We start from the raw sequence: 27767 nt of genomic DNA, 5'->3' as shown, positions 1-27767 counted from the left end.
TTATCTACATATTTCCTTTACTTAACAAACTTGGAACACGTCATCAACACTTTTGCAAGCTTCTTTTGTTCAATAAAAAAAAGCTGCATTTTTTTCTTTGACAGAACATGGATATAAGGAAGGAATTGTCCAGTGATTACAAACTTACACACGCACAAAAAAAACCCCAGCAAAAACAAACCACCGCTGTACACGATTGTCTCAGTAAATAAAGTTTTTTGTCATTTTTCTTAAATTATTAGAAAAGCCCGGAGATTTCTCAGGAACGAGTTTGTTTCGCCTTCTTACGGAGTTCATAAATAAGAAGCGCTGGCGGGGGAGGTGACGGGGACGGACCAACCGGAAAGCCTCAAATGAGTCCAGGCGGTCCATTTTCACAGTAACCACGGCTGTAAAATTCACCTCTCGGGACGACGACGACAACAACAAAAAAAATTGCGTTAAGACGACGTGTGACGGGACGTCAGCACGTTTGACCGTTCTCCTCTCCTCTTGGAAGATGAGACGCCTCAGGTAGCACGATGGGCCTTTTGATGAGATGCCAGATGTAGCGGGCATTGCTACAGGTACTCCAGGTCCAGAGCGTGATGGAGGGCCATGAGGTCCGAGTGGCTGGAGATCCTCCAGAAGGGCATGTTGTGCTGGAACAATCACAAGCCACGGCTCGGTCATTGAAACATGAAAAAATATATCAATGCTCCCACTGGAGGCCGCGAGTCGTTCCCAAGGCGAGCCAGCGGCAAGGGAAACCCGAGTCGCGGGAGAATGAAAGGAACTCGTCACAGGTGGAGTAGCGAGCTCCTCCATTAGTCCCCCCTGGACTTTATCAGAGCTCCAACCTCTTCAAGGTTCCGCTTAGGAGAGCCTGCAGTGACCCTTAAAAGCTCTTTGGCTCTTTTGTTTGGGAAATTGTCTTTGCTTTTAAAGTTGGAAAGCTGGAGATGTTATCTGGATTTCTTTTTTTCCTCCAAAGGCTGTGGTTTTCTCGTGAAGGCCGTAACATAACAGTGCTTCACACATCTTCTCCATACGCGACATGACATGAAAGGAATATTTTATCACTCATGAACCCTGGTGAACACACCACAGCAGGAAACGGTCGGCTGAAAACATTTTTTTTTCTTTTTTTTTTCCCCATGCCGTGCCGACGCAGCGAATATCCTCCCGTGATTGAAGGCTCCTTTATGGAGGCCTTCAACATGGCTGAAAGGGACGGTCTAGCGTTACACGCAGCCGAGGGCACCGAGCGGGAATCTATAATTATGACGTATCGCCCGCCCCTCCTCGCCGTGCCTTCAAAACATTTGAACGCTAAAGACTTTCTCTCTCTTTTTCCTCAGATGCCTTTTATTGGCTTTTATTAGCTTTGGTTTTTCCCCAAAATGCTTTGCTTTACTTTAGTTTGATTAGTTTTAATGTGGTGGAGCAGTTGAAGTTGCAATAACAGTGTTCGCCACTAGATGGCAGACATCGCTTAAGAATACCTTAGAGAAGAGCAAATCTGACAAGAAGCCAGGATCAAATTGGGTCATGAAAATGGTTTATAAAATATGAATACGATTTTTTTTCTCCAGAAGAACCGGTGATGGTCCCATGTGCGAATAGCTCACCTTTTTCGAGCCTTGCTCCTCTTCCACGCCGTCCCCGACCACAATGTAAACAACTTTCCTGCCGAACCGTTGGACGACTCTCTCGAAGCAGCTCTCCTTACCTGTGTGGGAAGAATCAAAAGATGAAACGATGAGTGGCACCCAAAAAGGCCAACATATGAATTCTCTCAAGAAGGGTGCATGGGGATGATGTTTATTATGCACTGGAAAGTGAGTTGCAGGACGAGTGTGTGTGTGTGTGGGGGGGGGGGGGTGCTGGATGTCTCCAAGTGGTTTCATATGCAGAGGGAGGCCCCTCTCTGAGAAAATAATCCCCGAGTTGATGAGGCCTATTCGGAACATCAATCCTATCTGTTGCCTGGATCTCCCCAGACCCGTCACTTGGTAGCGCCTGTTCCCAAAACGCCAACTAAGCTACTCATCCGTTCAAGATGCTGTCACAAGATGCTGTCACCGACTGGTGCTTTTACACACGCGTCTGGTCGGATGTATCCAAAGGACGCCATTAAATAAGCATACATTGGAGAAAAAAAAATATCAACATTTTACCTATTTTGGTTGCGCTATATATATTTTCAATAGGAAAGACGATGCCCAGGCCGTAGAGCAGGACCTTGGCCAGGGCGGGGATCAGCTGCGTGGTGGTCACCAGGATGTTCACACAGTTGGACCTGCACAGAAGGAGATGGCGCCATTTGATGACAGACTTCCCGGGAAACAAGTCAAACCCCACCCCCCCACCCCTGCTCCCCTCGCTCGACTTTTACCTTGAGTGGATTAACGTTAGTGCTTTCAGTGCCAGTGTTAACCAGGAGTCCGTCAAGGCTTCAATTTCTGCTCGCAATTGCAACCAGGCTTCCCTCTTGGCCGGGCCCAGGAGACCTGCAAGCGTACGGGAATATTGTTTGCTTTGGACCGCTTGAAAAAGTACCCAACTAGTGAGGGGAGGGGGCGAGGTGAGGGGGGGTTACCTCCGACGTTATTTTTGTAAGTGGTGTAGATTTCTTTCACCCGTCTGTAGCGGAAGGCCAACTTTCTCATCCAGTCCACGCCTCCACGCACACCTGTGGCCAGGCAGAGGTTGGCGCTGGTGGCCGCCGCGTGGAAGCCGTCCGCGCCAAAGTTGTATGTGCTGCAGTTCGAATTGGAAAAGACGGGGTTTAGCATTACAGCAAATCATGGTAAAATGAATTTCAAACGATAAATTTTTATATATACAAAAATTTGTTTTAAAAAATATTTAAAAAAATAAATAAAATTTATATATATATATATATACCAAAAAAAAATACATATAATATATATAAATACATATTTGTACTTTTATTTATATATATATATATATATATATATATGTATATATATATATATGTGTATATATATATATATATATATATATGTGTATATATATATATATGTATATATATGTAACTAGTTTATTGTCCTAAAATGTGGGGTGCGCATTATACATGGGTACAAAAAAAAAAATATATATATATATATATTTTTTTAAAGCCGGATATGATACGGAGGCCGCCATTACCGATGCGCTTTCTTCTCTGCTGTTCACTTCTAACACGCTCCATACGAACACAATGCTCTCGTATCAGACGCTTGCTCGATCACCTGCTCATTTGCTGTCACAACGTACCCTACACAAATCCGAAACATTTCTTCGCTATCGAGTTTGCTAGCGCGTGCGCAGTGATACTGACCGGCAGAATAACATCCGGTTGTTCCCAAAGATGATCTTTTTTCTGAAATAATTTTACGTTTACGGACTTAAGTAGGAGTCAAAATTTGGGTGCGTATTATACATGGGTACAGGCTTTTTTCCAGCATCAACATGCCATTTTTAGGGTGCGTATTATACATGGGGGCGCATTATACATGGAAAAAAAATGGTATATGAATCAGCAGTTTACCTAAGATCTTGACCGTTGTCATCGGAAGAAACGTCATCAATATGCACCTGGTCACATTCCTGAAAAACCAAACATAACATTTCAGTCGGCCCCACCCGGCTCAATCTATTTGAAGTATATCGAGAGGCTTCATTATTGAAGAAAATTGCCAGTCGTTAGCTTTGCGCGTTGGTTGTCATTTTTCACCAGCGTAAAAGAAAAACACACACACAGCCTGGCATTGGCGGGGCGCCCGAGCGTTGAAAGGCCTCGTCCGAGAATCTTCTGAATCAGCACATCCCATAATTCTTCCCATGTGCCCTCACCAGCGTCGTCTAAACAAAACCCCGTCATCGGCAGAGAGGCAACCGAAATAAAAACCTATTCAGCAACTCGGGTTTGTGTTTGAGCCGCCATCTTGATGTATATAAATATAGTAAGCCGTATAAAAGGGGGCCTTGGCTCTAATAGTGCGTTTGTGAGCACATGTGCTTGCTAATACTCTTCCCTTTGGCTCTCCTTGGAAAGGCCCTGCTATTCTCCTGCTCAGTCCGGGCGAGCGGTAACACAATCCAGACTTTCTGCTAAATGTAACCGACTAGAAAAATTGAACCTGATGCTAACCGCCAATGAAATTATGACCTCTGATTGCTGCCGCGCCACACACCATCACAGGCCCCGGGGCCAGCCAGCCAGTCAGCCAGCCAGCCAGCCGGCCGGCCCGGTGAGCACCGCTGAAAAATAAATCTGTTCTTAGTTTTCCATTTATAGGAACGCGCGAGTGTTACTGCCCTTTTCCTACCCCCCATCCACTTACTATATTGAGAGAGCATTGGTGTGAGGCAAAAATTGTAGTATGGACTCAATCCTGAAGCCAGGAAATTACCCAGCAGAGTGAAAAGAGAGGTGACATGTCTTAATTTAGAAAACAGGATGTAAAGGTATTTTTTTTAAAAAGTAACGTGGGAACTATGTGAATAAAAGTGGCGCTTTGATTGAAGTCATCACTCCCACAATGGCGCAGCTCCGAATCCGCCCGGTGTAGCCCGACTCGGTGCACGTTTGCTAGTTTGTTATACTCAATAACTTTAGCATTTTTGTTGTCTATGTACCCAATCGTCAAATACCTCACCCAGCACAGGCTCGTATTTTATCCACGAATGACCTCGACTCACCTGTTTAGAATTAAAATTATTAAAATAATAATTTCTCAAATCCGAAAAATCCCTCCAGAAAATTTTTTTTCAATCTTTTTTAATTAAATCCCATCAGGCTGTTAGGACACCCAAAGAGTTGCTGGAACTTCCTGGTTTGAAGTCAATCTAGGCGAGGCCAAACGCTGACGTGATTGCATTCCTAATGCCGGAGCAGGGTAAGGGTAAAGGACTTTGGACCGTAAACCTTTTCGATTTTACTGGTTCCCCTCTGAACAAATTTTTCATCTCCCTGGATTTGCGCTGTGAAAGGGGAAGGGGAGCTTGAGGTGAGGAGAAACTCAAACCAGCTGTTCTTTTAACAGAATTAAAATCTTGACCCCACCACCCTCCCCCTCCCGCCCCCGTCTCCAAGCCCCGCACTAATGCAGCCATTCTCTTGCCAAAGTCTCTTTCCCCAGGATCCAAAGAGGAAAAGACTTTGACCCCGTGGCCCTTTTACCCTCCCTCTATGGGGGCTCCCACACACCGATAGAGGGTAGAAAGCCCAAAGTGGAAGCCTTGTGGTCCACAAGATGGAACCTTTAGCTACTGACTCCTTAACTCGAAACTTCAGAAACTAAGTTCCAGAAACTCACCATGATTTTGGGAATGATCAGGTTAATAAAACGGAGAGTGCGGGTGGTGGTAGAGAGAAAAGGTACGATAGGGAGGACTTGCTTGTTTTGGAAAAACCACAACGACTCCTTCGGTTAAGTACCTCATAAAGCCTCCGTTTAAAGACCCGCCCCTTTTTCACTGGAATTCCTCAATTGTCCAGTAATTAGCTGCTAATGAATCAGACCCGATCTTCCGATAAAAGCGCCTAATAGGAGCTCGTCGGGTTCATCCGTTGAGGTTAGATCCGATCTGGAACATGGCGCTTTCAGTCTAAAAAACGTATAAAAGATCACGAAAGGTTTACAAAGAAAATGATTCGTAGACTTGGCGACTTAGGACCTTGACGCAGACATTTATCAACCTGCTTCGCGCGAACAAAGACGAAGGGGGGGCGTCTGAAAAACAGTTACAGTTCCCTGCTGGGGCTCGCGTAAACCTCTGCACCGGACTCCCTGTGCCGTGAGTAATGTCATACAGTAACCCTTACACGTACTCATTAGGAACCACTTCTGAAGGCCTCGTAAACACCACAAAGCCACGGATGGATGGACGGACAACGCAGGTTCATGGCCGTTAAGTGCAGCCGTATGGTCAAAAATGGAAAGCGGCCAAAATGGCAGTGCTGGGAAATTTACGGCGCCTCGGTGAAATGTGGGAATACCGCATGAGAATAATGCCTCCCCGAATACAAATGAAAGTAGCGCATAAGTCTTTGGGCGTAAGAGACTTACAAGCCTCGACAATTGCGAGGGACTTTCTCAGGAGCGTTTGAACATCTCTTTTCCATCCAGTCCGCCCCCTCCCCTTCTCCCCTCTCACCAAGCAAACAGCGCTCACTCGAAAAGCTACAATCACTGTTAACCTAGACCAGATGTTCCTACTGTACTCAGGAGAGACTAGTCTCTGTTTGCTTCATAAGCACCTAAGTGAATTTTAAAAGTTGGAAGCTGCTATGGATGCACTGAAACTCTCGACGAGTGAGCATCACCCATCTGTCAAGCATAAATGGTTGAGATTTGGAGGTAACAGGAGAAAACCTCCAGGAGTGGTTTGATTTTTCAGGTACACCTGGAAAATTACCCTGAAATAACTTTAAACCAAAATGGCTTCTTACGTCTTTTCAGGCAGACGTTTTTCTGGGTTTACTCCTGAAAGACCTGTCTACCAAATTCCAGGTTACTGAACAAAACCAATGTGCAAATTTCACCAGAATGAGCACACGGTAATTGAGGACAGGATGCCATTTCTCCATCATTCAAGTTCTCCTTCTGTCCTCTGCTGAAAACCTTTCAGGAGGGGAGGAAGCTATCAGAGGCGTCTTTGTTCCCCGGCTGTCTGTCATCAAGCAATCAAGCGATGACGGCCCGACTCTTCCTGTGGTGGCGACTCGGCCAGGACCAAAGCAAAGGTTAATCACCAATGCGCCAAAAACACGGAGCCCATTTCCCCCCCGCTCTGGTTTCCTGTCTGCCATTTTGGAATAAATGTCGCCATTTTGGCAAGTCTTTTGTCCGTCATGTCGTGGACAACGGCCGTCAACGCGGGATTCCTCTGCTCGACGCCGACACTCCAGCGATAGAGGCTGTCAGTCATTGACCCCCCGCCGCCCCACCCTTCGGTTCCCACCGCAGGTATGGGGGGGGGAGGGGGTTGCGATTATACCTGGGGGTCAAACACAGGATGTGGGTAACAAAGGGAGACTTCTTTCAAGCTACTTCATTCCGAGCCGCGCTTGAACAGTTGCGGAATTTAAACAACGGCGCCAAACAAAAGCAAAGAGATATGCGGGTTTGACAAATGTTCACAGGAACGCGAGGGGGAACGCAAAAAAAATGTTTGTTCTTGTCAGAGTACGATTCAGTTGGGTATGATGGTTGAATTGTTTGTCGAGATTGAAGTCAAACAATGGTAACGAACGAGAACGAATATCCGGATTGGCGCTCTATGACAGCTTTGTCAAATTTCATTCGGGTTACGTGTAATCCAAGTCGAGGACGGCAGATTTTAAAGTGGAACGATTCGATTCGTTGCAGTTCGGTGCACTCGTATCTTGTGACTTAAAAAAAACGATTTTTCCAATTCAGATCGGATTCATTATATCTCTGTTGTCAGCATAAAATGGCGGCTTGTATCAAGTGGAGTCACATCGAGGGATTGGGGGTTGTTTTGAGCACACTCTCACACACTTACACACACACAGGTGTCAAGCAAAGCAAAAACAATATAAAGCTATCGGTGAGGCGGAATTGCGGGATTTAACCCGACTATGGCGAGACATAAAACCAACAGACTGCAAAGAGACTCTGGAGGCCCGTAGTGCAAGCTGAGCGTGCAATTCACAGCATCGCTCATTAACAGGCCCGAGTGCACGTTTCAACCCAGGGAGCTATAAAAAGCAGGCAGCGCTCATGTCACGGGGTTGTTTCCACCCATCCGGCGTGTGGAAGTGGCTTCGGAGAGTGAAGGGGGCATCGGGCCACTAATTGAAAATGTTCCCACCTTGGGAGACCTCCCTGCCCAACCCCCCTTTGTGAGGACTTTGCCCTCATGCCCCTTTCTCCTTCAGAGTTGTTTTCTCACCCGGACATGGAGGAAGGGGGGGGGGGGGCGGCCAGTCCTGTACCCCCACAGAGAGGGGGAACCTGGTTCCCACACGCTGCTCGAGCATTTCGCAGCTACAGTAAACTCACAAGTGTCAGTCTTGTGGGTTTCATTACTGGCTGAAGTTTAGAGCAATGTGGATCAGGACACAAAATGGTGGCAATTTATTGTTTCTTGAGTTTGTCTCCCTCATGGCAATCTGGGATTTTTGCGCGTAAATACAGAGGCCGATGTACATTTATTTCTGTGGGCATCAAAATAAATCAAAAGTAAGATTCAAATGCATAATACCATGCTAACATTGAGTCGAGTAGCACGGCCATATTTAATGTGGTGGCTCTAGCGAGGCAGTGTTAAAACTTTGATGGAGCCCCTCGTACTAAACGCTGCACCTGTGTTCCTTTCCTGCGCAGCCTTCTGGGCTGTCCCTTTATGGCTCCTGACTAAATTAGATGGACCATATGCATTTCTGCACATGCTTCAATACATAACTGCTGCTGCCGCTGCTGCTGCCGTCGGAGGTATTTATAGGCTCGCTCCGTTTTAAGCTGCCACTATCCAAGCCCGGGCGACTGTACAGTAAATCTGCGGAGAGGAAGCACGAACGCTTAGCCATCGCACTTAACCGGTATGTTTTTGAAAGGAGAGATCAATGCGCTGACCATTGTTAGCGAGACACATGCGTTAGCGCTTTCTGTCCCTTGCTATGCTAACGTTTCAACACATCGAGTCAACGGTCGGACAATATCGACCGAATGATGTAGCCTCTCCAGAATCACGCTGATGAACTGGTCTTCACTTTCCTGACTCATCTACTCAGTCTTCTGTCCAGCTATGTTAGCTACCATACCAACTGTTTGCATTGTAGAACACATTCAGATGAGAAAATGAAGGCCTTCAAAGCCACATTTTGGAAAGACATCAAATAAATCAGCCACCTAGTACGACAGACAATCTCGATAGCAGTCCTGTCTCTGCTCGTCTTTTCCATTGAAGCGTGTGGAAGTGAAATCCGGGGAGTGCCGAGAGACGTGGGAAGCGGCATGTGGCGTAGGTGGACAGCGATACCAAACACACAGCGTGACACGCAGACAGAAAGGAGATGGGTGCAGAAACACTAAAGCCTGACAAATTGCGCCGCTACGGTTGGGGGCGGTGTACGACTGACATGTCAAATTCATGGCATCCCTCAAGGGCTCAGAAAGTAATGCATCTCCGGTATGAGACTGATAACTGAGAAGGAGGCTTCCACGCTATGAAGCAGTTGCTTCTTATGGACGCTCTGGTCACACTTTTATAGCCCTTGGAAAACACTAAATCATCAGATAGAAGGCAAAACAAAAAATGGAGGACACGCACCTCTAAGTCGTTAAAGAATAAATGCGTGTCGGCCAAGTTGAAGATCATCTCTTCCATCCGTAGTCCTAATGATACTGACGATGGTGGATCCTGAAAGAAAACAATCATGATTTTATTTTTTCTGCTTTTATTTGGAGTGAGAGTAAGTCAGTCCACTCAAATAATTTCCCAGCAGGCTGTTCTCATAAAAGAAGACATTAGGCCCACTTGAAAGTTTTGGCCCGGCGCGTTTACGACGGTGCAGAAAGGACCACGATCATCTTTGGAACGGTCCACAGATGGGAATAAACGCTGTTAAAAAAAAAAAAAAAAAGACCAGTCTCCAGTTGGGGGTGGTCCTATTCCAACACTCGGGTGTACCGGCAGTTGGAGCAAGCCGCAAAGACGAGGATTTCTTTTTGTGTGTGTATGCAGCTGCTTTGGGAGTGCTTGTGGAGACCAGGAGCAGGGATTAGCCGGTTAAACCACCTGAAAACTCACCTGAGCTTTCGAGTGATTAGCTGTCGTAGCTCATGCCGCTTAAGTTTTCACTGGAGATGACAGCGGAGCAAATGAACAAGTACAAGCCCGGAATAAATTTCCAGGTCGCCATTGACGAGAAATAAATGTCCGCGTCACAGCCACAAACCGATACGCGGCATTTTTAACCAGCGGTTGTTTTGACGGCCCAAAATGACATCTCGCGAGAGAACTTAGTGTTTCTGTGCCTTTGCTCTGGTAGGGAGGGGAAGGGTGGAGGGGGGAGTATTTGATGGGGGCGCTGTTTTGTTTTGGGGGTGAAAGAGGGCTGCCCCATGACCCGACATTGTTTATTTACTCTATTCCCAGCCTAGCATGCTGGGTAGCGAGCGAGCTGAGGCTTATGCCAAGAAGCAGCGGCGGTCTCACACACACACGCATATGCACACACAGACACACACACACACACTCACTGGGTCTCCGGTGTACGCCTCTGAAGCAGGAAACACCCCGGCCTCCATAAGGGCTCCGTTTCATCTGAATTTCTATATGATGTGACAGCAGCTCACTAGTCGCTGCTCTGGTTCTTCAAACAGTAATAAAAGTCGCAATTTTTGCACTGCCGGCTGCTCAGGCCCTAAAAACAGCAACCGCAGAGTGTGCTCACTCAAAGCCTATCTGCAAGGTACATCTATAAACTACTTGAGAAAAGAAAGTGCTCACCCCCAACCCACCTTTGTCATCCCTGTCTGGGTGGCGTCAAGAAAACGTTACAAAATCTTTTCCCCGCAATCACTTTAAATATCTGCACTTTCCCTTGTGGACCCCCGCCGCCCCCTTCCAACAACACCATCTTCCCCTCTCATAAACACCGCACAGTTCTTATCAGCTCTTTTAATTGGCATTAAGGCAGCTCACCCCCATAAAGCTTTGACGGCTAAAGCCAGCTGGAGCGTCATTGGGCAGGCCAGAGCAGGAGCTTAAAGGAGGTGGGGATGTAAAGGGGAAGGGGGAGGAGGGGCTGTTATTAGTAAAAGTGAGGGGTGGTTGTTGGGGGTGGGGGGTGGCACTGACATCTCGAGGCAGGTGGTGCCTTGTGGCGTGCTTGTATTCTTAACTCCCTCGCCGGCTGATTGTTTACGTTGAATCACGGAGGATTCACAACGTCGGCGACTTTTCCCACCGAAGCAATTTTTCCCATCAGGGGCCATTTTTGTCGTTAGAAAGTCCTCCGAGGGCCATATGGGATTTGTAATGAAATATGCGATGGTCAGCTTTTTTTGTGTGTGTGCAGATAACATTGCTGGCTAAAGAAAATTGTGTACTGAACATTGTTTAAGTTGAGAAATAAAAAAATAAAACACATTTATTTGTGTTTAAAAAATCTCAATGTTTTTTCTTAATACCTAAAAATAAATTACAATTTTCTGGCCATTAAAGAATTATAATAATCGACAACTCTACTCTACTCCCAAAATGCATTTAATTATCTGACCGCGTGTTGCTGTGTCTCTGTGTAAGATCCACAATGCTGCATTTTTGCCGGATCTCCGTGTGAAATCATCTGCTTTGATAAAAAATGCAAGGACCCATGCGACTGATCAACTTTGAAAGCTACCGTAATCTTCGGACTATAAGTCGCACCGGAGTATAAGTCGCACCAGCCATAAAATGCCCAAAAAAGTGAAAAAAAAACATATATATGTATATAAGTTGCTCCTGAGTATAAGTCGCCCCCCCCCCACCCAAACTATAAAAAAAAACGCGACTTATAGTCCGAAAATTACGGTACATAGAAGGATGCCCTCAAAAGCAAACCATGAGAATCCGATTTTGCCTGATTTCCACCCACCCAAAAACAGTTTGTTTAGAAAGTTTAAATTTAGAGAGGCAATTTAAATGGAATAACAAATAGCCCGGCTTGGAAAAGTAAACGTTTCATCATTTCATCTTATGAGCATGCACAGGGAAAATAACCATGTGCTGTAATAAAAATACATTATATTATACAGTACAATATATATACAGCGCTTATTTCAATTCACTTTGATTTTTTTTCTGGATTTCATTCCTGAATGATTTGAGAAGTGCTTCATTAAAGCAAGAGTGTGCTCATTTGGGCAAGAGAAAGGAACACTTAAGTGTGTCAGGGGACATCCCGTGTGCAACAGTTGTGAGCCCCCCCACCCCCTCCACTCCACCCCACTTGGCGATCCGCAGCCACGCACCACTTCGACAGCTGCAGGCAAATACTTGCCAAGCCTCGTTGGAGCTATTAAAAAAAGAAGCAATTATCTACACGGTGAGATCCCCTTACCCCGTGCTCAACCGTCTATTTCCCCGAAATGTCCCCATGCAATAATCCGGCTCCTGACGCTCCAATTTGCGTCCCTTCCTAACCCATTGGCCGTCGCCCATTGCTTCAGCCGTCTCGTATTTCCGCGTTAAATTGTCACTCACCCGTCCATATCTGTTGGCGTAGGAGCCCGTGAGCAAGGAATGAAAAACGATGATTGTTTCATCCAGATCCCAGATGAATACTCTCTGGAGGAGAAGGGACACAAAAACAGAGAGGAAAAGAGTCAGAATCGATGGCGATGCAAGGTGATCCTGCCGGTCAATAGCCCGGACTGGCCCGGCCTCGGCCACCACAACAGTCCCTGCCATCCCTAGTTGACAATCGATAGGGACAAACTCATTTAGTAGATATGCAATGATGTCAGTGCTTAAATGGCAGCTTATAGTGCTAACAAAAGCTACAAGAACATGTTAGCATAGCATCGATGGCGCCCCCCTGTAAAAGGGACAATCCCCCCTTCCTCCTTGATTGCTTAACACAGAAAAGAACTTGTGAGTCACGATTCCACAAGGCGTCAATTATTCATGCCCGGTTAAGGAAGCGTTATCTATAATGAATTAATGCCCACGGTGCGTTCAAGGCAAAGTGTCAGCCCATGTGCTAAGTGGATTAAGGTCCCTTGAGGGCGTCTGTCGCCAAGGTAGCGAACTCACCCCTACCTCAAGGTCGGAGGCGGGCGGCGGCGACGGGTTGTTGTTCCTCCTGCCCCGGCCACGTGACTTTCCATCCGAGGCTCGGCGCAATCGATCTGAATCTGAATCTTTAATGGGGGTTGATGGACTGTGGATGGTACTGTACTCCACTGGAATGATGACGGATGACAAAAAGAAATGACCGTCGGTTCTTTGCGAGGACGTTTGTCTTAATGTACACTGTTTGGTTCCGTTATTTATACAAATAGACGACTGCAAGCTTTTGTTATACAACACACGATTTTCAGACGATGCTAACGTCAAGTTAGCGCTCCAGTCGCTTACCTGCAGGATTGTCCGTGATGGCCTGGCTGGTGATGGCGGCGGGGGGTTCCTGTAGGGTATAGGTGGTGGTTGTGGAGGGCGTGCTGGGGCTGGTGTTGTTGCTGGTCATGTAGGGCGACGTGTAGGGTGAGCTGTTGTAATACTGAGCGTACTGACCCTGGCCGAAGGCAGGATAGCCCGGGTACTCCTGTGAAGAGATGCAAACTTGAGGAATACTGCCAACATTTGGAAGTGTTTTTTTTTTTTTTTTTGTAACGTGAGATATGCCTTTCACCATTATTGCTACTTTACCGCACAGATTTCCAAAAATCATAAATGCGAACATATGTCAGCTCGCTCCCACATCTGGACAAGAATCCCGCGCTCTCACTCTGTGCCACGAGACATATGAGCGAGGCGGTACGGTAGGTAATCCAGTGGACAAGGCGTGCGACATCCAGAGTGATTTATGTGTTGCTAATGAAATGTAAGACGGTGAAAATCTGGTGTTCCGATCGATCAGCGATGCTAGGATCCAAAAAGTCTGACAGTCGTACCTGTTGCGTGTTGTTGAAGCCCGTCGAGTTTGTCAGGGAGTTGTTCCCGCCATATAATCCTGACGTTGTTGTGAAAGTACCGCCTGGGAAGAGGTACATGTTTTGGTTACATAACAGACTTTATTTCTAGGATAAGTAGTTTTGGGGCGAATAGATGATGTAAATGCTAGTGGAACTCAAAGCTTCAAATAGTGACGTGTGGCAATCCTCAGGGGTCAATCTTAAACCCTTTGCTGTTTTTACTTTCTTTTAATGATCTGGGTATGATTTCAAAATTGCCAGACTTAACTTCTATTCTACAACATCAAATTAACGGTGGATTTAAACAAGATTAAATACGCAGGGGGGTGCGGGTGGGGGGCTGAGTTCCCAGGATGTTGCAAGTTTGGCTCCCTTAAGGATAACCCTTGAAAAAGGACCTTATCTCTCTCCTCTTCCTCTCTTTATCACTGCTTGAATCAGGCCTGATGAATGACAGTTGGGGGGCAGCAGGGGGGGATTCCGGAAGGGGGGGGGAGGCAGAAAACAAGTGGAGAGAACCTTCTTCTTCCAAGCAAATCCTGCGAGTAGCACAAGAGGCTGGTTGTCTTGTGGCTACTGGAGGGTAACGTCCGGGGCGAACGACCGAGGTTGGTTGCGGGGGGGAGTCTGACATCCCGCCGGAATGAATATGTATGTTTCTCTTTTCACTCACTCACTCAAAGGATGATCCCTCCTGGGTAATTAAGTCATTCAAAGGGGGGCTGATAGCATCTAATGGCTTAATAATATACACAGCTTGACTTATTAGAGGAACAGAGGGCGGGCGCCTCCAGGCTGGGGCTGTCGTTGCGCCTTTCAGCTGCGCTCCATCTGCTATGGGCCTGAGGAAGGCCTCACGTAAAATGGCGGCCAAATTTAAAAGATGCTACAAAAAGGAAGGGTTAAATACTAAATAACAATTAGTACCCGCCCCCTTTTTACTGCCTATGTGTAATCCTGCCATACATTCCAAGTGCCAGTTGAATGGCAGTAAATGCACTGTCACTTAAATGTGGGGTCATCATTACCTTTTTTACCCCCAACCCCGCCCCGACGACAAACAAGAGGGAGTTCCTTTTATGCTGTGAGCGTCAGGGCCCTCCCACACCGTGACAAACGTGAATCAGCTTTTTAGAAGGCAGTCAAAAGATCAGGCAAGCGGAAAGGAAGGATATGGCGAAAAACGGACACAAAGCGCTTCTCTGTTTGGCCCCGAGAAGAGAAACAAATGATTTGTGAAGTCTCCCCGCTTACGCCCGTGCAGCTTTTTCACCCCCTTTTCATCCCCCCGGCCTCTACCGGTTATTTTACATCTGTCTGCCTTGTTTGGTTCCTCAAGGGCCGTGAGGGGGAATTTCGCCACCCCCCCCCGCTCACTTCTTATGGTTCCAGAGTTCAAAACGGAGTGAAAGTCTGACAGAACAATCAGAGGCGCAGGCAAACGAAGAGCACGACAACAAATTAGCCTGAAGCGCAGTTCAAGCGGTCATAAAAGTGCTGGCTTGGTAGAGAGCGAGGAGCCACATAAAAGCCAAAGGGACCCCGGCCTGGCGGGCCTCGGCCAGAATGGAGCCGTGCTGTTAGGATTGGGGGCCTTGCGGTTCCCCGGGGGGCATGTTTTCGCTGCCTCCCTCTGTGCTGCTCCAGTTAGTTCACTCAGTCACTCAAGTGCAGACATCAGACCCCCTTTCCCCCCTCCCCACCTCTTGCCTGCCTTCTGGCCCCACAATTGGAAGTCCATTTGCCTTGCTTGATCAGTCTCCTCGCCACGGGCTATGTCTATCATCAGTGCACAATATTTGGAGCAGAAGTTTGGATGCCCCACTTGGGAATACGCTATCAAGTCCAGATGGACTCTCCTCCCCCCTTTTTTTTTTTTTTTTGCTGGCTTGCCGGAATGCTGGAATCCAATTATTCACATAATTAGCATCTGCTCAATCCCTAACTCTCTAGCGCCATTACTTCTAAATTGTCACCTTAGACGTGGCCGTCGCAATCTTGTCGTTTTTTTCAACGCCCCCCTTGGGGGTTTCTGTGCCTACCCGCCATCCATTGCCACGCGAACGTGCCCTTTACGATTCGGCGCAGCCACGCAAAGCTCCGTGGCATTGGACATGAAAGAAGGGCGCAGAAACATTTATCTAATTGTCTGCCGCCTTGACAGCTGGTCACAAGCTGGCAAAGGGATACGGGTTTGGGGGATCGGGGGGGTCGCAAGTGGACCTTGCTTTGGTTGCTGGAAACCTGGAGAAGACGATTGGAATAACCTTTACCGATTACTGTAATCGGTCAGGCCCTAATTTACATTTCATCTTTGACAACTTCGGGCTAGTCAGGGGATCTGATACCCAGGTTAAGGTATAAAGAACAAAGCGCACACTACTCGGAAGACAAATGGACATATAATGCTGTCATCGGAACTTCAACCCACTCCCTCCACCCTTCCCGCCGTCGTCCTTTTTTTCAGGCTTTCTGGTTTTTGGTCGGCAGCCACGGGGAAAAAAAGGGCCACGACGTGCCACATGTGGTTGAGTTGCTGGCGTTATTTACTGTTGGATTTTCTGGACGATTTTGTCACAAGGGAGCGAGACCGGAATGCGGCTAGCTAAATGGCCGACGCAGGTGGAAGTTTTGCGGCTCCGAGGGGGAAAATTGTTTCTGGGCGGAGGGGCAACAGCTCATCTTTATTAGTTTCAAGGCTATAAATCGCCACAGTTCTAAAACACTTAAACAAATACAAATATGATCACAGGGAGAGAAAAACAAAGGCTGGGGAGTTGGGGTGCCTCCTAAGTGCTGGGTGATTTTCTTCCACCATCTTGTGTTAATTTTTTTTTTTTTTTTGTGCGACTCACCCTGCATTTGGTAGCTGTACGGCGCCTGCCCCGTCTGCGGGGTGCTGAAGCCCGAGCCGTAGCCGAGGAAGCCCGTCTGGCCCGGCGACTGCGACTGGGTTAGGCCGCTTTCCGTCTTGATGCCTGCCCACAATGGCCCTAAATCAGTTAGCGACATCAGATCGGTTTGATGCTCTTTACAAGAGTCGAGAGTCACAGGTCTGAAATTACACCGAGAGTAGGCCGGGGACCGATCACAATGGCCCCGGCGCTGATTTGTTTACTGATTCCTTGTCGCGATCTCATTCCATTGCAAAACGGACTTTTGGGTTACTCCAGATTACACTTACTGTTATCTGTAATCTAAGACACCAAATTTTCAGACCAACTCTATCAAAATTTAAGACGTCATTAAATAAATGGAACCACTAGGAGTCAGAAGAATGTGCTCAATAAAATGGAACCACAAGGATATGAGCTCAAGATTTAGTGAAATTCTGCAATACTATTTCTGTACGTACTGCAAATGAAACAGAATACAGGATAAATAAATGTAAATTTAAGACCCCTTGAATAAAAATCCAAGACCTCTCGTTCACTAAATGTAACCAGTTTGCTCCAAATTTTACAAACAGAAATACAAATTAGAATTTTCTTAAATTTCGGTGTTAAAACAAATTTTGAATTTTGGGGTGGAAAATCAAATGTAAGACTTTTCTGGATCTTCAGACACAAATTCGTGTTGTATTAGTCATCTTCTAGCACAGTCAGCAAAATCACCAAACGAGAACATGCGGGCAACAAACAACAACTCAGCAAAAATAATGACAACGCCGTCTCAAGAAAGGTCTTGACCTTCACAAATGAAAGTTTCTCTTTCCAAAATAGTTAAGATGGTGTCCCTCACCGTAGGCCGGGATGCCGTAGGGCTGTCCGGGCTGGGGGTAGCTGGCGTAAGCTGCGGCTTGCTGCATTCCTGTGGTGTACTGCGCCTGCCCGTACGCGGCCATATTTTGAGACGAAGGGGTCGGAAGAATATGCGGATATGTCCTGCTGTTTGAGCGATGAAAGAACAACAAAAATGTGAGGAAGAAAATGCAGTCAGCCTTCCAAAACAACTAAACTCGCCGCATAAAAATCTGATCGTATCGCCAACGACGAGAAATCACGACACAAGCTGCAGACATCCAGGCAAACAAAGCAGGAGGATCTAATTAAAACTCCAAATGAAGTTGAGCGTTGCTTATTTTTTATATATATATTTTTTGAAGAACAAGTAAAAAGGAGCCTTACTTGGAAGGGTAAATCTGCGGGGAGAACTGGTGCGTTTGTCTTGGACTGAATCCACTGCTTCCAATAGCTGAGGAGGAGAGTTAAGGAGAAAGACAAGAGCACGTTGAAACACTCAGAAGCAAGGTAAATATTAGTTTTCGCCAACAGAACCCCGAGATTCCGAAGAAGCGGTAATTACGCCCGCATTACTCTGTTTATTTCCTTGACCTTCTTTAAGGTTGAAAAGCGGGATCGTAATAATGGAGCAAAAATAATCATGTAGGCTAGGATCTTTTTTTTTTTTTTCTGCTGACTCATTAATTGTCATGGCAACCGGCGGGATAAACACACAGCTGTAATGGGCTGACAAAGCCGCAACCACGATACATGACGACGTAGTCCCACAGGGCTCTTAACTTAGCCCCCCAAAAATGTCTTTTTTTTTTTTTTTTTTTTTCAAGGAGGCTCATCGTGTCTTTTGCTCTCGGTTATTTTATTTGCTTTGAAAATAAATACTTTCGTGAGCAAAAACTTTGTACAAACAAAACAAGCTTCAAACACGGTTTTGGCAGTGTTAAAAAAAAGGATTGTAGTTTTGCCGGTTTGTAGAGACAGTAAAAAAAAAAAATTGTGATACAAAGAGGGCCTTCGCACTACCTCCGCTGAATGTTATTAATACGTCTTTCACCGACATGGGAACTGCCCCAGTGAACACATTCACACACGTCTGTGTGAACAAAGCATATAAAAAAAAAAAACGCTGACAAAGACAAAGGGTCATGTTCTTAAACACACATACATATACACACTTTATTGGTCAGGACGCTTCCTGACGTCCGGCTTATCAGTGGACTCATCGCTCACTGATCACTTCTGCACACATAAACACACACACACACATACACAAACTCGGTACCTGATGCGGAGAAGCTGTCGAGAGAGGTGTCTGCAACTGAGGCGCCTATGTCGCTGTTGCTCATTGGCTCGCTTTTAACTGCCAAGGAAAAAAAACAACATATTATAAAATATAAAAATATTATTATTTTATTATTTTATTTTACTAATTAATTTCATTATTTCATTATTTCATTATTTCATTATTTCATTATTTCATTATTTCATTATTTCATTATTTCATTATTTTATTATTTTATTAAATATGATTAAAAATAATGTTTAAAAAAAGTTTCTTTTAAATCATACAAGTTTCGGGGGTTCCGTTTTATTGACCCTGCATATCACAATTTGTGTTTTTGCTGAGTTTTGCATTATTTTGATCTCGATTTGTTTTGCCATGTCTTACCAACTCATTAAGTTTTCATTTCCACTTGTTGTCGTCAGTTAGTTTAACCTGCATGACATTTTAGGGAGCCGACAATATTCTTTCTCATCTGACTAATTGTGCACGGCCTGTGTTGTAAATCCAGCTTTTGATATGCTGCATCTGTGTTAAAATCTCAAACAAGCGGGCTGACACAACTCTAAATCAACACTGGCGAATGATTCATGTGACGTGCGCTAAGATTTGTTTTAGTATCACTGAACTGTCAGGAAAAGGCGCTGCTTTATAAATTCATCTTTAAGCGTAGCGACCGATTTGTGACCTTGGCTCCATTACCGAGCTCACTGATAGATGCGTGAAGTGCAATTTCACAGCTACCTGACAGCTCAGGAATCTTTGAAATCATCCCCCCCCTCCCCTCCACCTTTTGGGGGCAAAACAAATCGACAATGTGGGCAAGGCGGTCATGCTCCGCGGAAATGAAGAAGCCATCGGCTGTCATGTTGTACATGTTTTTCCGCTGTGCTTGTTCAGCGCCGATACATGCTGACAAGTGGCGGGCGGCTGGTGGTGGTGGTGGTGGTGGGGGGGGTTTAAAAAGAAAAAAAATAATTCTGTGTGCATGCATAAACTAGCACACCATCACAAAAACAAATTTAGGGTTGGATAAGCATGAAGGAATGAAAACCCACTTCAAACCATGCCAGCATGACACATTGAAACAGCAAAGCCTGAATGAAAGATCCAATAATTGAATTTTGGATTGTCCTTTCATTGCAAACAAAGTAGACAAACCTGAGGCGGACTCTGAGTTAGAACCTAACAACCAGTCTGCGGTGGTGAGCATTGTGATGCTGTCACCTATGAGGGGAAGAAAGCGGTAAAAAAAAAAAAAGAAAAAAAAAAAAGGGAAACGTGACGTGAATCCTGTCTATTTATCACCCAAGTCAACAACGATGCGCTGTGGGAAAACCACATGCAAAACTCCACTTGTGTCCATCCATGCTGAGGGAACGGCATCATGACACTTAAATACACGGCTGATAGTCGCCGAGAAATGCAGAGCGGACCTTCAGTGCCATTGGGTGTCATGGAATTGTTGTTATGGAGGTGGGAGTTGTCCAGGCCGGCACCGCTCGGAGATTCGCTGCTTCCACTAAGTCGGCTGTGAGGACTGGCGAGATCCTGCATTTCCATAAACCTGAGCAAAAAAAAAAAAATAGCATTGGAAAATTGAGGATATTAGAATACCAATGGTGGAGCAACATATATAGAGAGACAATGTCTAGTCTGATATATTAATTCCGCTTTTTCACTATTTGAAAATTTAGGTGTGCAGAAGGAGAGGGGAGTCTATTTCTGGTTGTCGAGTAAATGATGCAGAAGATGCGAGTAAATAACATCTCCACATGATTTCAAACAGGCTCCCTCAAATGAGCAGACGCGCTGTAATTAATTGTCAGCAATGAAAGGCGCAGTGACAAACAAAACGCTTTCGTCAAGCTGCGCTTTCAACGTTGGCCGTCAGCGCGTCGCATCCCATAGCCAGATGTCGGCCGGTTTGATGCGCTCTGGCTTGATTACAAGAGGCTGCGTGCCTTTCTGACTGGCAGGCGAAGAGGCCGATGTGTTTACTCTGGCAAGCGTCTTAATTGTTGCCGTGTTTACGCAGAAGCAAGCCAAACACTGCATTGAACGTTTAACTCGACAGTGCATCCAAAAGCATCAGGACGGGTGCCATTTTATGGATATGAGTAAAATCAAAAGCATTCTGATTTTTTAATGATTTGAAGCAATCGGTCGGAGGATGAAGAATAAAGAGCCAATTAGATTAGCTGTCTGCTTGTGTTGCTGCACCAGTTGTATTCAAATAAAGGTGACAACACCGCGACATTGATGCGATACATTAGCCTGTTTATGGCGTTTCCATTTATGTTACAATAAAGGTAGCGGACCTTGTATTTTTTTCCCCAAAATGGTTCCCATGGATTAAAATCAAGCCCCTACCTGCAACCGAGATGCCCGATTCCTCCCAAGCCCTGCGACTCCTCCTCCGGCCAGCTCCACCTGGAAGAAACAAAGTCGCTCCTTGTTAGCGTGAGACAAAAAGCCTCGTCTCTGACAAAACATGAAGCGGCGAGAGAGACGAAGCCCGCCGCTCTTTCCTCCTGGAGAGGCGGTTCATCATTTTGGGCCTACGACAGCTGCAAACTGGATTAGCCCCTCTCCCCTCCCGCCCCCAATCAACATGCAAAGTGATTTAGCCAAGGTAAGCAGGAAGAAGTGGTTGTGGTGGTGGTGGGGGGGGGGGGGGGGGTGGGTTGGGGGGGAGTATAAGTGAGGGATCACAGGTTTTTCAAGACAGGAAGATGGGACGTGTTGAGCAGGCGACCAGTCGAGCGTGACAGGCCAGGCATCCTCAGCACATCTTTCATGTACAATTGACACTATCTGAAATTCATCAGCAACCCTGCTCCGGCCCAAACTGACAGCTCCTAATGAGCGTCAGGATTGAGCCCCCCCCCCCCCCCCCCCCCATCATCCATCCCCAAGCGGGCCAGCAGCAGGGCACACAAATATACAACTTCAAAGCTCCATTTAGAACCGGAAAAAGTGGCACAAAGGAGGAAAACATGCGTGGTAATGCGGTTTCGCTTATCTGTGACTTCATTTGAGGATTAGCAAATTTTGAGGAGCAATTTTTTTGCAGGTGAATCACGGGGATCTGAACCAAGGCTTTTAATAAACAATAAAAATACGATAATATATCGAGTGAACAATTTGTTTCCTTTTTTAACATATATGTAAAATTAAGACGTTTTATTTTTTGAATTCATGTTGTGAACATTTTCAGTGAGGCAGTTTTAACAAACAAATTTCAATTCAAACTTTCTACGTTGTATGTATTTAGTAAAATACATTGCTTTCAAAACAAATTCTCGTCTTCCAAAATGTAACTCCTATGTTAGCTTTGCAATTAGCACGGCGTCTTTTGTTAATTCCACGTCATCATCAAAAGTGTCGTTTATTGGCAGACAAGGCGGCGACGACCAGCCAATCCGCAACTTGTTTAGCCACACTAGCGCATCACTAGGTAGCTAAACGCTCACTCAAACATTGTAAAACAGAATATGTTCTCGAGAGGCCCCCAGTTCATCGACACACACGCACGCACGCACGCACGCACGCACGCACGCACACACGCCGCACGCGCGCGCACAATCGGGGCACTTTTGGAGGCCCATCTCAACAACAAGGCGCAAATGCGAGCATATGGAGCCACATATGGTTCCGATGACAGCGCCGACGCCTCTATTACTCTCCTTTAGCTGACAGTTACATTTCAGAGCTCGGTCCGACATCAAGAGCGCGAAAGAGCCATACAGCGGCGCGGCCATAACACTACAGTATATTAGAACTGACTCAGGGCCCACCGTGGGGATTCCGGGTCCAAAACAGGGTCAAGAGTATACGTCTGGAAATGATTTTTTTTTTTTTTAAAAGACGGATTACTCTGCTTCCAGTTTTGAAATGAATTCGTTTTTAATTGTGTTCAGAAATGCAGTGTGATCTCAACAGCTGTGATTTAGTCACAGAATAAATACTATCGATGTAATTGAATCTTTTTTTAAATGTTATTTGTGCGACCTTTGGCGGCTGTCGTGTTCAAGTGTCTCTACGGTTGCAGGTGAAAGCATCCAGGTGAGGAGAAAGCGTGAAGAAGACCCACTTCAAAGGGCTCCTTGGAAAATACTTGTTGAAGCCAAAGAAAAAGCACCTTTCACGGACGCGCCGGCGCGTCTTTGAAGCCGGCGGCAACAAAGCGTCACCGTGACGACGGGAGATGAAGAAGCGCTGCCACGACAGGCTCCCGTCACGCTTGCTCGCCGTTTGTTTTCCAGGTAAACACAAGCTGACACTTTGAGTGCTGAGGGTTGCCCCGTATGTTGGCGCTCTTCAAAATGGACGTGCATTTTTTGACTTCATCTTCAGCAGCACTTTTTCTCTCTTAGTAATCAAATCAACAACCCCCCAAAAAAATGTTTGATGGTCACTTTAGAATTTAAAAATTGAAATCAGACAAGGCTTTAATGTGACCTTAAATGCATTTTTGACATCATTATTTTTTTCTGGCACATCAGATTTATTTTTAGATATTTTTAGTTTTTAAATTTGAATAGAAATTTTTGCATATATTATTAATATTACTCTATTATGAAAGCCTAATGTACTAAAAAAAAACAAGCACAAAAGAATCTTCTAAAAAAGTTAACATGCATCACTGATTAAAAAAATAGTAAAAATACGTTGACCAGTGTAACCAACAGGAAAATAGGATAAAATTGATAGAAATAAAATTAAATTATTTTTTTGTATAGACAAATACTACCACTAATTCAGCTTGATTTGATTTTGAAAGCCTTTTTGTTGAATACAAAGTTGGGATTAAAATCAGCAGAAATAAAAAAATAACAGGCTGTTCCTGATACTTAATATCATTAAGCCGTCTGACCATGTTTCACCTTAAAAATGCTGTGTTTAAAACAACCTCATTTGGATTCAAATCTAGACTGACCCAGGAATTTTTAGTACAAAACAACCCAACAATTTTTTCAAACAGTACCATCAAACTGGGTCGTTTCAATGTCGAACTGGGAAGTTTTAAGTGTGTTTGATATGCACTTCTTTAATAATAAAAAAAAAAATTGGAACCTTAAAGCGACTAATCCTCACTTAAGCTGGTCAGCTGAGTCCACATGGTGGCCGAGGGAAAATAAATCCGCCGGGCAAGCACAAGAATGTGGACGCGTACGACAATTGGACACAGATGTTGCGACTGGGTGCTGAGGTGCGGTGCAGTTTTATCTTTTTTCTTTCTTTCTTTCTTTTTTTTTTTTTTTGACGCGACGCTCCGCTTGGGATGCTGGGCCGCTGATGCAAATTTTTCAAAATGGGTCCACGGTGTGTTGCTGTTTGAGCGGCGGTCGCCTAATAAGATCAACTCGTCGTGCATATTTAAATGTAAATGTCGCCTCATTTGCCTTTGGTCAACCCGAGTAAACAAAACACTGACGGCGTCATTTGAAAATGGCTCATTATCAGTGTTTTGCTAATGAAATGTAACACGGAATCGAATCGCAGGCTCTTCCGGAAAGGCCTCGGAAAGGATAATTAAGGCTTTAAATCACATTTTAAAACAAAGTAGCAAAGTGTTTAAATCGGATTTATGCCAGGCAATAAATCCATACAGGTGAGTTAATTTTGATGTCATATAAAATCCTGACTATATGTCCAGTGGGAATTTTGGGGGAACGTTATTATTGAACCAAATCGAGCAAGAGGATTAAAATAACATTTCATCCAGGAATTGTTTTTATCTGTTAAAAAAAATCCCTTTTTATAAAAAAAAAATTCCTCACTAAATGACCTTTAGGTGGGTGGGCCATTCCACACGTATTCTCGTCACATTTCCACTTTTTGCTTTTTTTTTGTTGTTCTTTCAATCTCATTTCCGGACCTAAACAGCAACGTGTGAACAAAACAATGCCTGCTGCTATTTAGTAAACAACTCCTGCGCTGCTAAATCATCTGCCTACTTACCAACCCACCCGACCTATGACCCCCCCCCCCCCCACCATCATTCTCTGCATCCACAATGCCGACCGCTCCTGCTTGTGCACATACAGCCACGCGAGCAAATACGCACTAATTGGATAAATAAGGTTATTGTGCCGCTGAATGGTAGCAGCTTGTCGTGTTTGTTTAACACCGAGGGAGGGGTTTACAATTTTGGGGGTTTTAGTTTTACACCTTTAAAGCTCCATATGTGGCCCACCAACCATCAGTTGCCCACCGCTGCTTTCATCTCCCACCTTGGAGCGAACGAAAGAGGATGAAAAAAGCGAGAGAAGTTTCCCCCCCTTTAACGTGAAACCACTTCAATTACACAAGTGTGTGATCACGCCGAGTGTGTGTGTCATTTTATACGGGGACGCCGAATGGCGCGCGGCCCTCCATCTCGGGGTCTCCTCGCAGCATTCCAAGGCCGAAGCAGATGGCGTAAAATGTCCAGCGCTTCCACTCGCGAGCGCTTTTTGCTATTTAACCCACCGGCTGCATTCGACAGCAATAATCTGGCTGGGTCAATTTGACCCGGCGTGTGTTTCATTATTCAAAAGTCTCAGGGGCAACAACAACAACAAACTAGAATGAACACTTATAAAAAAAAAAATGTTTAACTAAAATTGCCAATTTGTGTACTATTTCCATTTTCTATGTTAATAGCACATGTGTTATTTTTTATTTTAAAACGGGCCAATTTGACCCATGTTGAAAATAATCCTTTTGTATAATAATTATTCTATTACTAATTCATGAAAAAAATAAAATGGACTGCTAACCCATTTTAGAGGTGAATAAAGAAAAGCTTGTTTTGGAAACAAATGACAGAACAATTTCAATTGAGTGGAACAATTTTTAGTTTAATTACCTCATATTTAAACTTTTGTATTTAAATTCGCCCAGATACTTTAAACACTCTAATTACTTTAACTTATTTTTTTTAACTGCAATAACATTTAAAACCTTACTTGAATATTTTGATGAGTATGTGGCAATTTGGATCACTGGCACACTTTTAAATGCATTCAATATTTATTTAGTATGAAAATACATATTTATGAATAAAAATGTGTTTTTAAAATACAAACACACACCGAAAGATTCCAAAAGCCCAGCAGCAATTTCAAGCAAGTACAAAATGTCATACTCACAACAATTACGCTTGAATCCTCGTGTCTTTATCCCTTCTTTAGAAAAAAAAAATAATTGTAGAAAAAAGATCCAATGTTCTAAAAAAGTTCTCCTCCCAGAATCTCCAACATGATTGAAGGACGGAGATGAAACTTTACAAGGCGCCTTTTTTCTTTTTCATTTTAAGCCTGGGAAGGAATGGAGCGCACCCCCGCACTGCCGCCAGCCAGCGCGGTACCTCAGCAGGGCCGGTCCGCTCCGGCCACAACGGAGAGAGTTGTCCGATTACTGCTGCAGGCGCTGACTAGTAGTGTGTGTGTGTCTCTCTGAGGAAGTGAAGGAGGGAAAAAAAGAGAACTAGAGAGAGAGAGAGAGAGGGGGGAGGGAGGGAAGTAATGGGAAGGGAGGGAGAGGTTGTGGCTAAAAAAAAAAAGTTGCTTTAACTGGGAGACTTTCAATATGTCTGTTTTGAGCAAATCTTTTCAGCTGCGCACCACCTCAACCGGTTGACACAGATGGTGCACCACATTTACATTGCACACAAAAGAAAAATAAAATCAGTCAAAACAAAACTTGGCAGTCTTTGCCTAACTTTTGAAGCCTTTTTGAAATTCTGATAAAGGAGGTGCACCCCCTCTCTCCCGCACACACCCTGAAGAAATAGTGTCATTGAAAAAATATTGTCAGTTACTCTGCCATATTACAAACTGGGAACCCCTGAAACTCAAGTCTTTAAGCATGGGGGTCTTCTCCAGATTGTATCAGTGGAGGCTAAGACCCCGAGGGCGCCCCCCCCCCCCCCCCCCGATATTACACACAAACCCCATTTTCTTTGCACTCTTATGTCGTAGGTCACCATTGGATTTCTCTCCTTGGCAGAAGGACCCGGGAGGGTAAACAAGGGTTTAGGTCATTAGCGTTAACTGAGCTGCAGTTTTAACAGCGGCCCGGGCGGGTCGGCTTGGTCCTTCTCAGGCCTCGTGGAAGTCTTCCGTCAACACGTCGGCGGCGCGTCTGTGCGCCTTCTGTCCACCGCCGGTTGTTGTTTCAACCGCGCTAAGCTGCTACCGATCGGCATCCAATTGATGATCTGCTCATGGTGTTTCGCCAAGAACTCCGGAACTTTTCTTATCCGGTTATGAATTCCATAAAAGTATGTCAACCCCATGAGAAGGCTAAAATCAAACATTCATTACGCTAAAGAGGTGGTGACAGAAGAACACCAACAGCTAAAATTATGTGAGGCCGTGTTAGCCATCTGGCCCCCTGTTTACGCTCGATGGTGGCGTTTAAATGCTAATAATCTAACAAAAAGTCTTCCACGACTGTCTTAAACTGCGTGATTTGCATAAAATACTTTGAGGGAGAACCTAAGCTAGCGACTGTCTTAAACGGCGTGATTTGCATAAAATAATTAGCTAAGCTAGCTGTTAGCCTGTGCAGAAAAAACCCAAAATGTGAATTTTGAGCTATGATTGATTTTAACCCTCCAACAAGACTCAAAATAAATGAGCTATAATCGCACAGTGTGCATCCGTCCGGGCAGGCCGCAGGTGAATCCGTCGGCTCCGATTTCTGTGGGGCGTTTATTGCGCGCCCAACAGGCTCTCGCTAACTCAATTGACTGATGGCAGCTCTCAAGTAACCGAGCGGCGCGGCACCCAAATGAGGTGCCGCTTTTACGCTCCCCGTCTTCAAGCAGCACTTGGGCGGGAGACCTATTTTCGGCTTCGCACTGTTGTTAAGCTTAATTGTTTATCCGGGCCAGACGACGGGCAATAAAAACGTGTCGGACCTGACTCGCCTTGGCACTATTTACATAAAATGTGCAAATTGGGCAGAAAAAACGGCGTGACAAGCAAATCAAAAATGGTGTGAATGAAGCAGAAGCAGAACACTCTTGCGATGTTTTTTTATACATATGCCACAAATTTGTTTGCTTAGAACCACTTCGGTGTTTGCTCAGTGTCACACACATCACGTTTT

At 45.2% G+C, this 27767-nt stretch overlaps 1 protein-coding gene across 5 annotated transcripts; it reads right to left on the bottom strand.

Moving 5' to 3' along the window:
* Window positions 1-26118, bottom strand: eya1 (EYA transcriptional coactivator and phosphatase 1). Of its 5 annotated transcripts, none has more exons than XM_061265605.1 (19): window positions 25802-26118; window positions 21036-21095; window positions 20099-20229; window positions 19824-19889; window positions 18663-18740; window positions 17768-17834; window positions 17382-17527; window positions 16496-16633; window positions 13620-13702; window positions 13084-13270; window positions 12766-12908; window positions 12208-12291; window positions 9289-9378; window positions 3536-3594; window positions 2582-2742; window positions 2378-2492; window positions 2160-2281; window positions 1611-1711; window positions 1-641 (listed from the first exon to the last, which is right to left on the bottom strand). In XM_061265605.1, exons 3-19 carry the CDS (start codon window positions 20223-20225, stop codon window positions 561-563), a joined length of 1848 nt encoding a protein of 615 aa, XP_061121589.1. In that variant the 5' UTR covers window positions 20226-20229; window positions 21036-21095; window positions 25802-26118; the 3' UTR covers window positions 1-560. The 5 variants fall into 5 exon arrangements, with proteins under 5 accessions (XP_061121589.1, XP_061121590.1, XP_061121591.1 ...); XM_061265606.1 differs by having other exon boundaries at window positions 16496-16618; XM_061265607.1 differs by lacking the exon at window positions 19824-19889.
* Between the last annotated feature and the right edge of the window lie 1649 nt (window positions 26119-27767).

Source organism: Syngnathus typhle, linkage group LG19, assembly GCF_033458585.1.
Source record: "Syngnathus typhle isolate RoL2023-S1 ecotype Sweden linkage group LG19, RoL_Styp_1.0, whole genome shotgun sequence".
NCBI classification, from domain to species: domain Eukaryota; kingdom Metazoa; phylum Chordata; class Actinopteri; order Syngnathiformes; family Syngnathidae; genus Syngnathus; species Syngnathus typhle.
Note: the sequence above shows the minus strand (reverse complement) of the source record. Positions and strands in the feature narration are given on the sequence as shown.

Excerpts from the sequence above, each read along its gene's own strand:
- eya1 (XM_061265605.1), bottom strand. The coding sequence starts at position 20,225 with ATGGAAATGCAGGATCTCGCCAGTCCTCACAGCCGACTTAGTGGAAGC. Across the intron at positions 13,271-13,619 it reads GCTTCAACAACACGCAACAG|GAGTACCCGGGCTATCCTGC; the intron begins GTACGACTGTCA and ends ATCTCTTCACAG. Across the intron at positions 642-1,610 it reads AGGAGCAAGGCTCGAAAAAG|CACAACATGCCCTTCTGGAG; the intron begins GTGAGCTATTCG and ends TGATTGTTCCAG.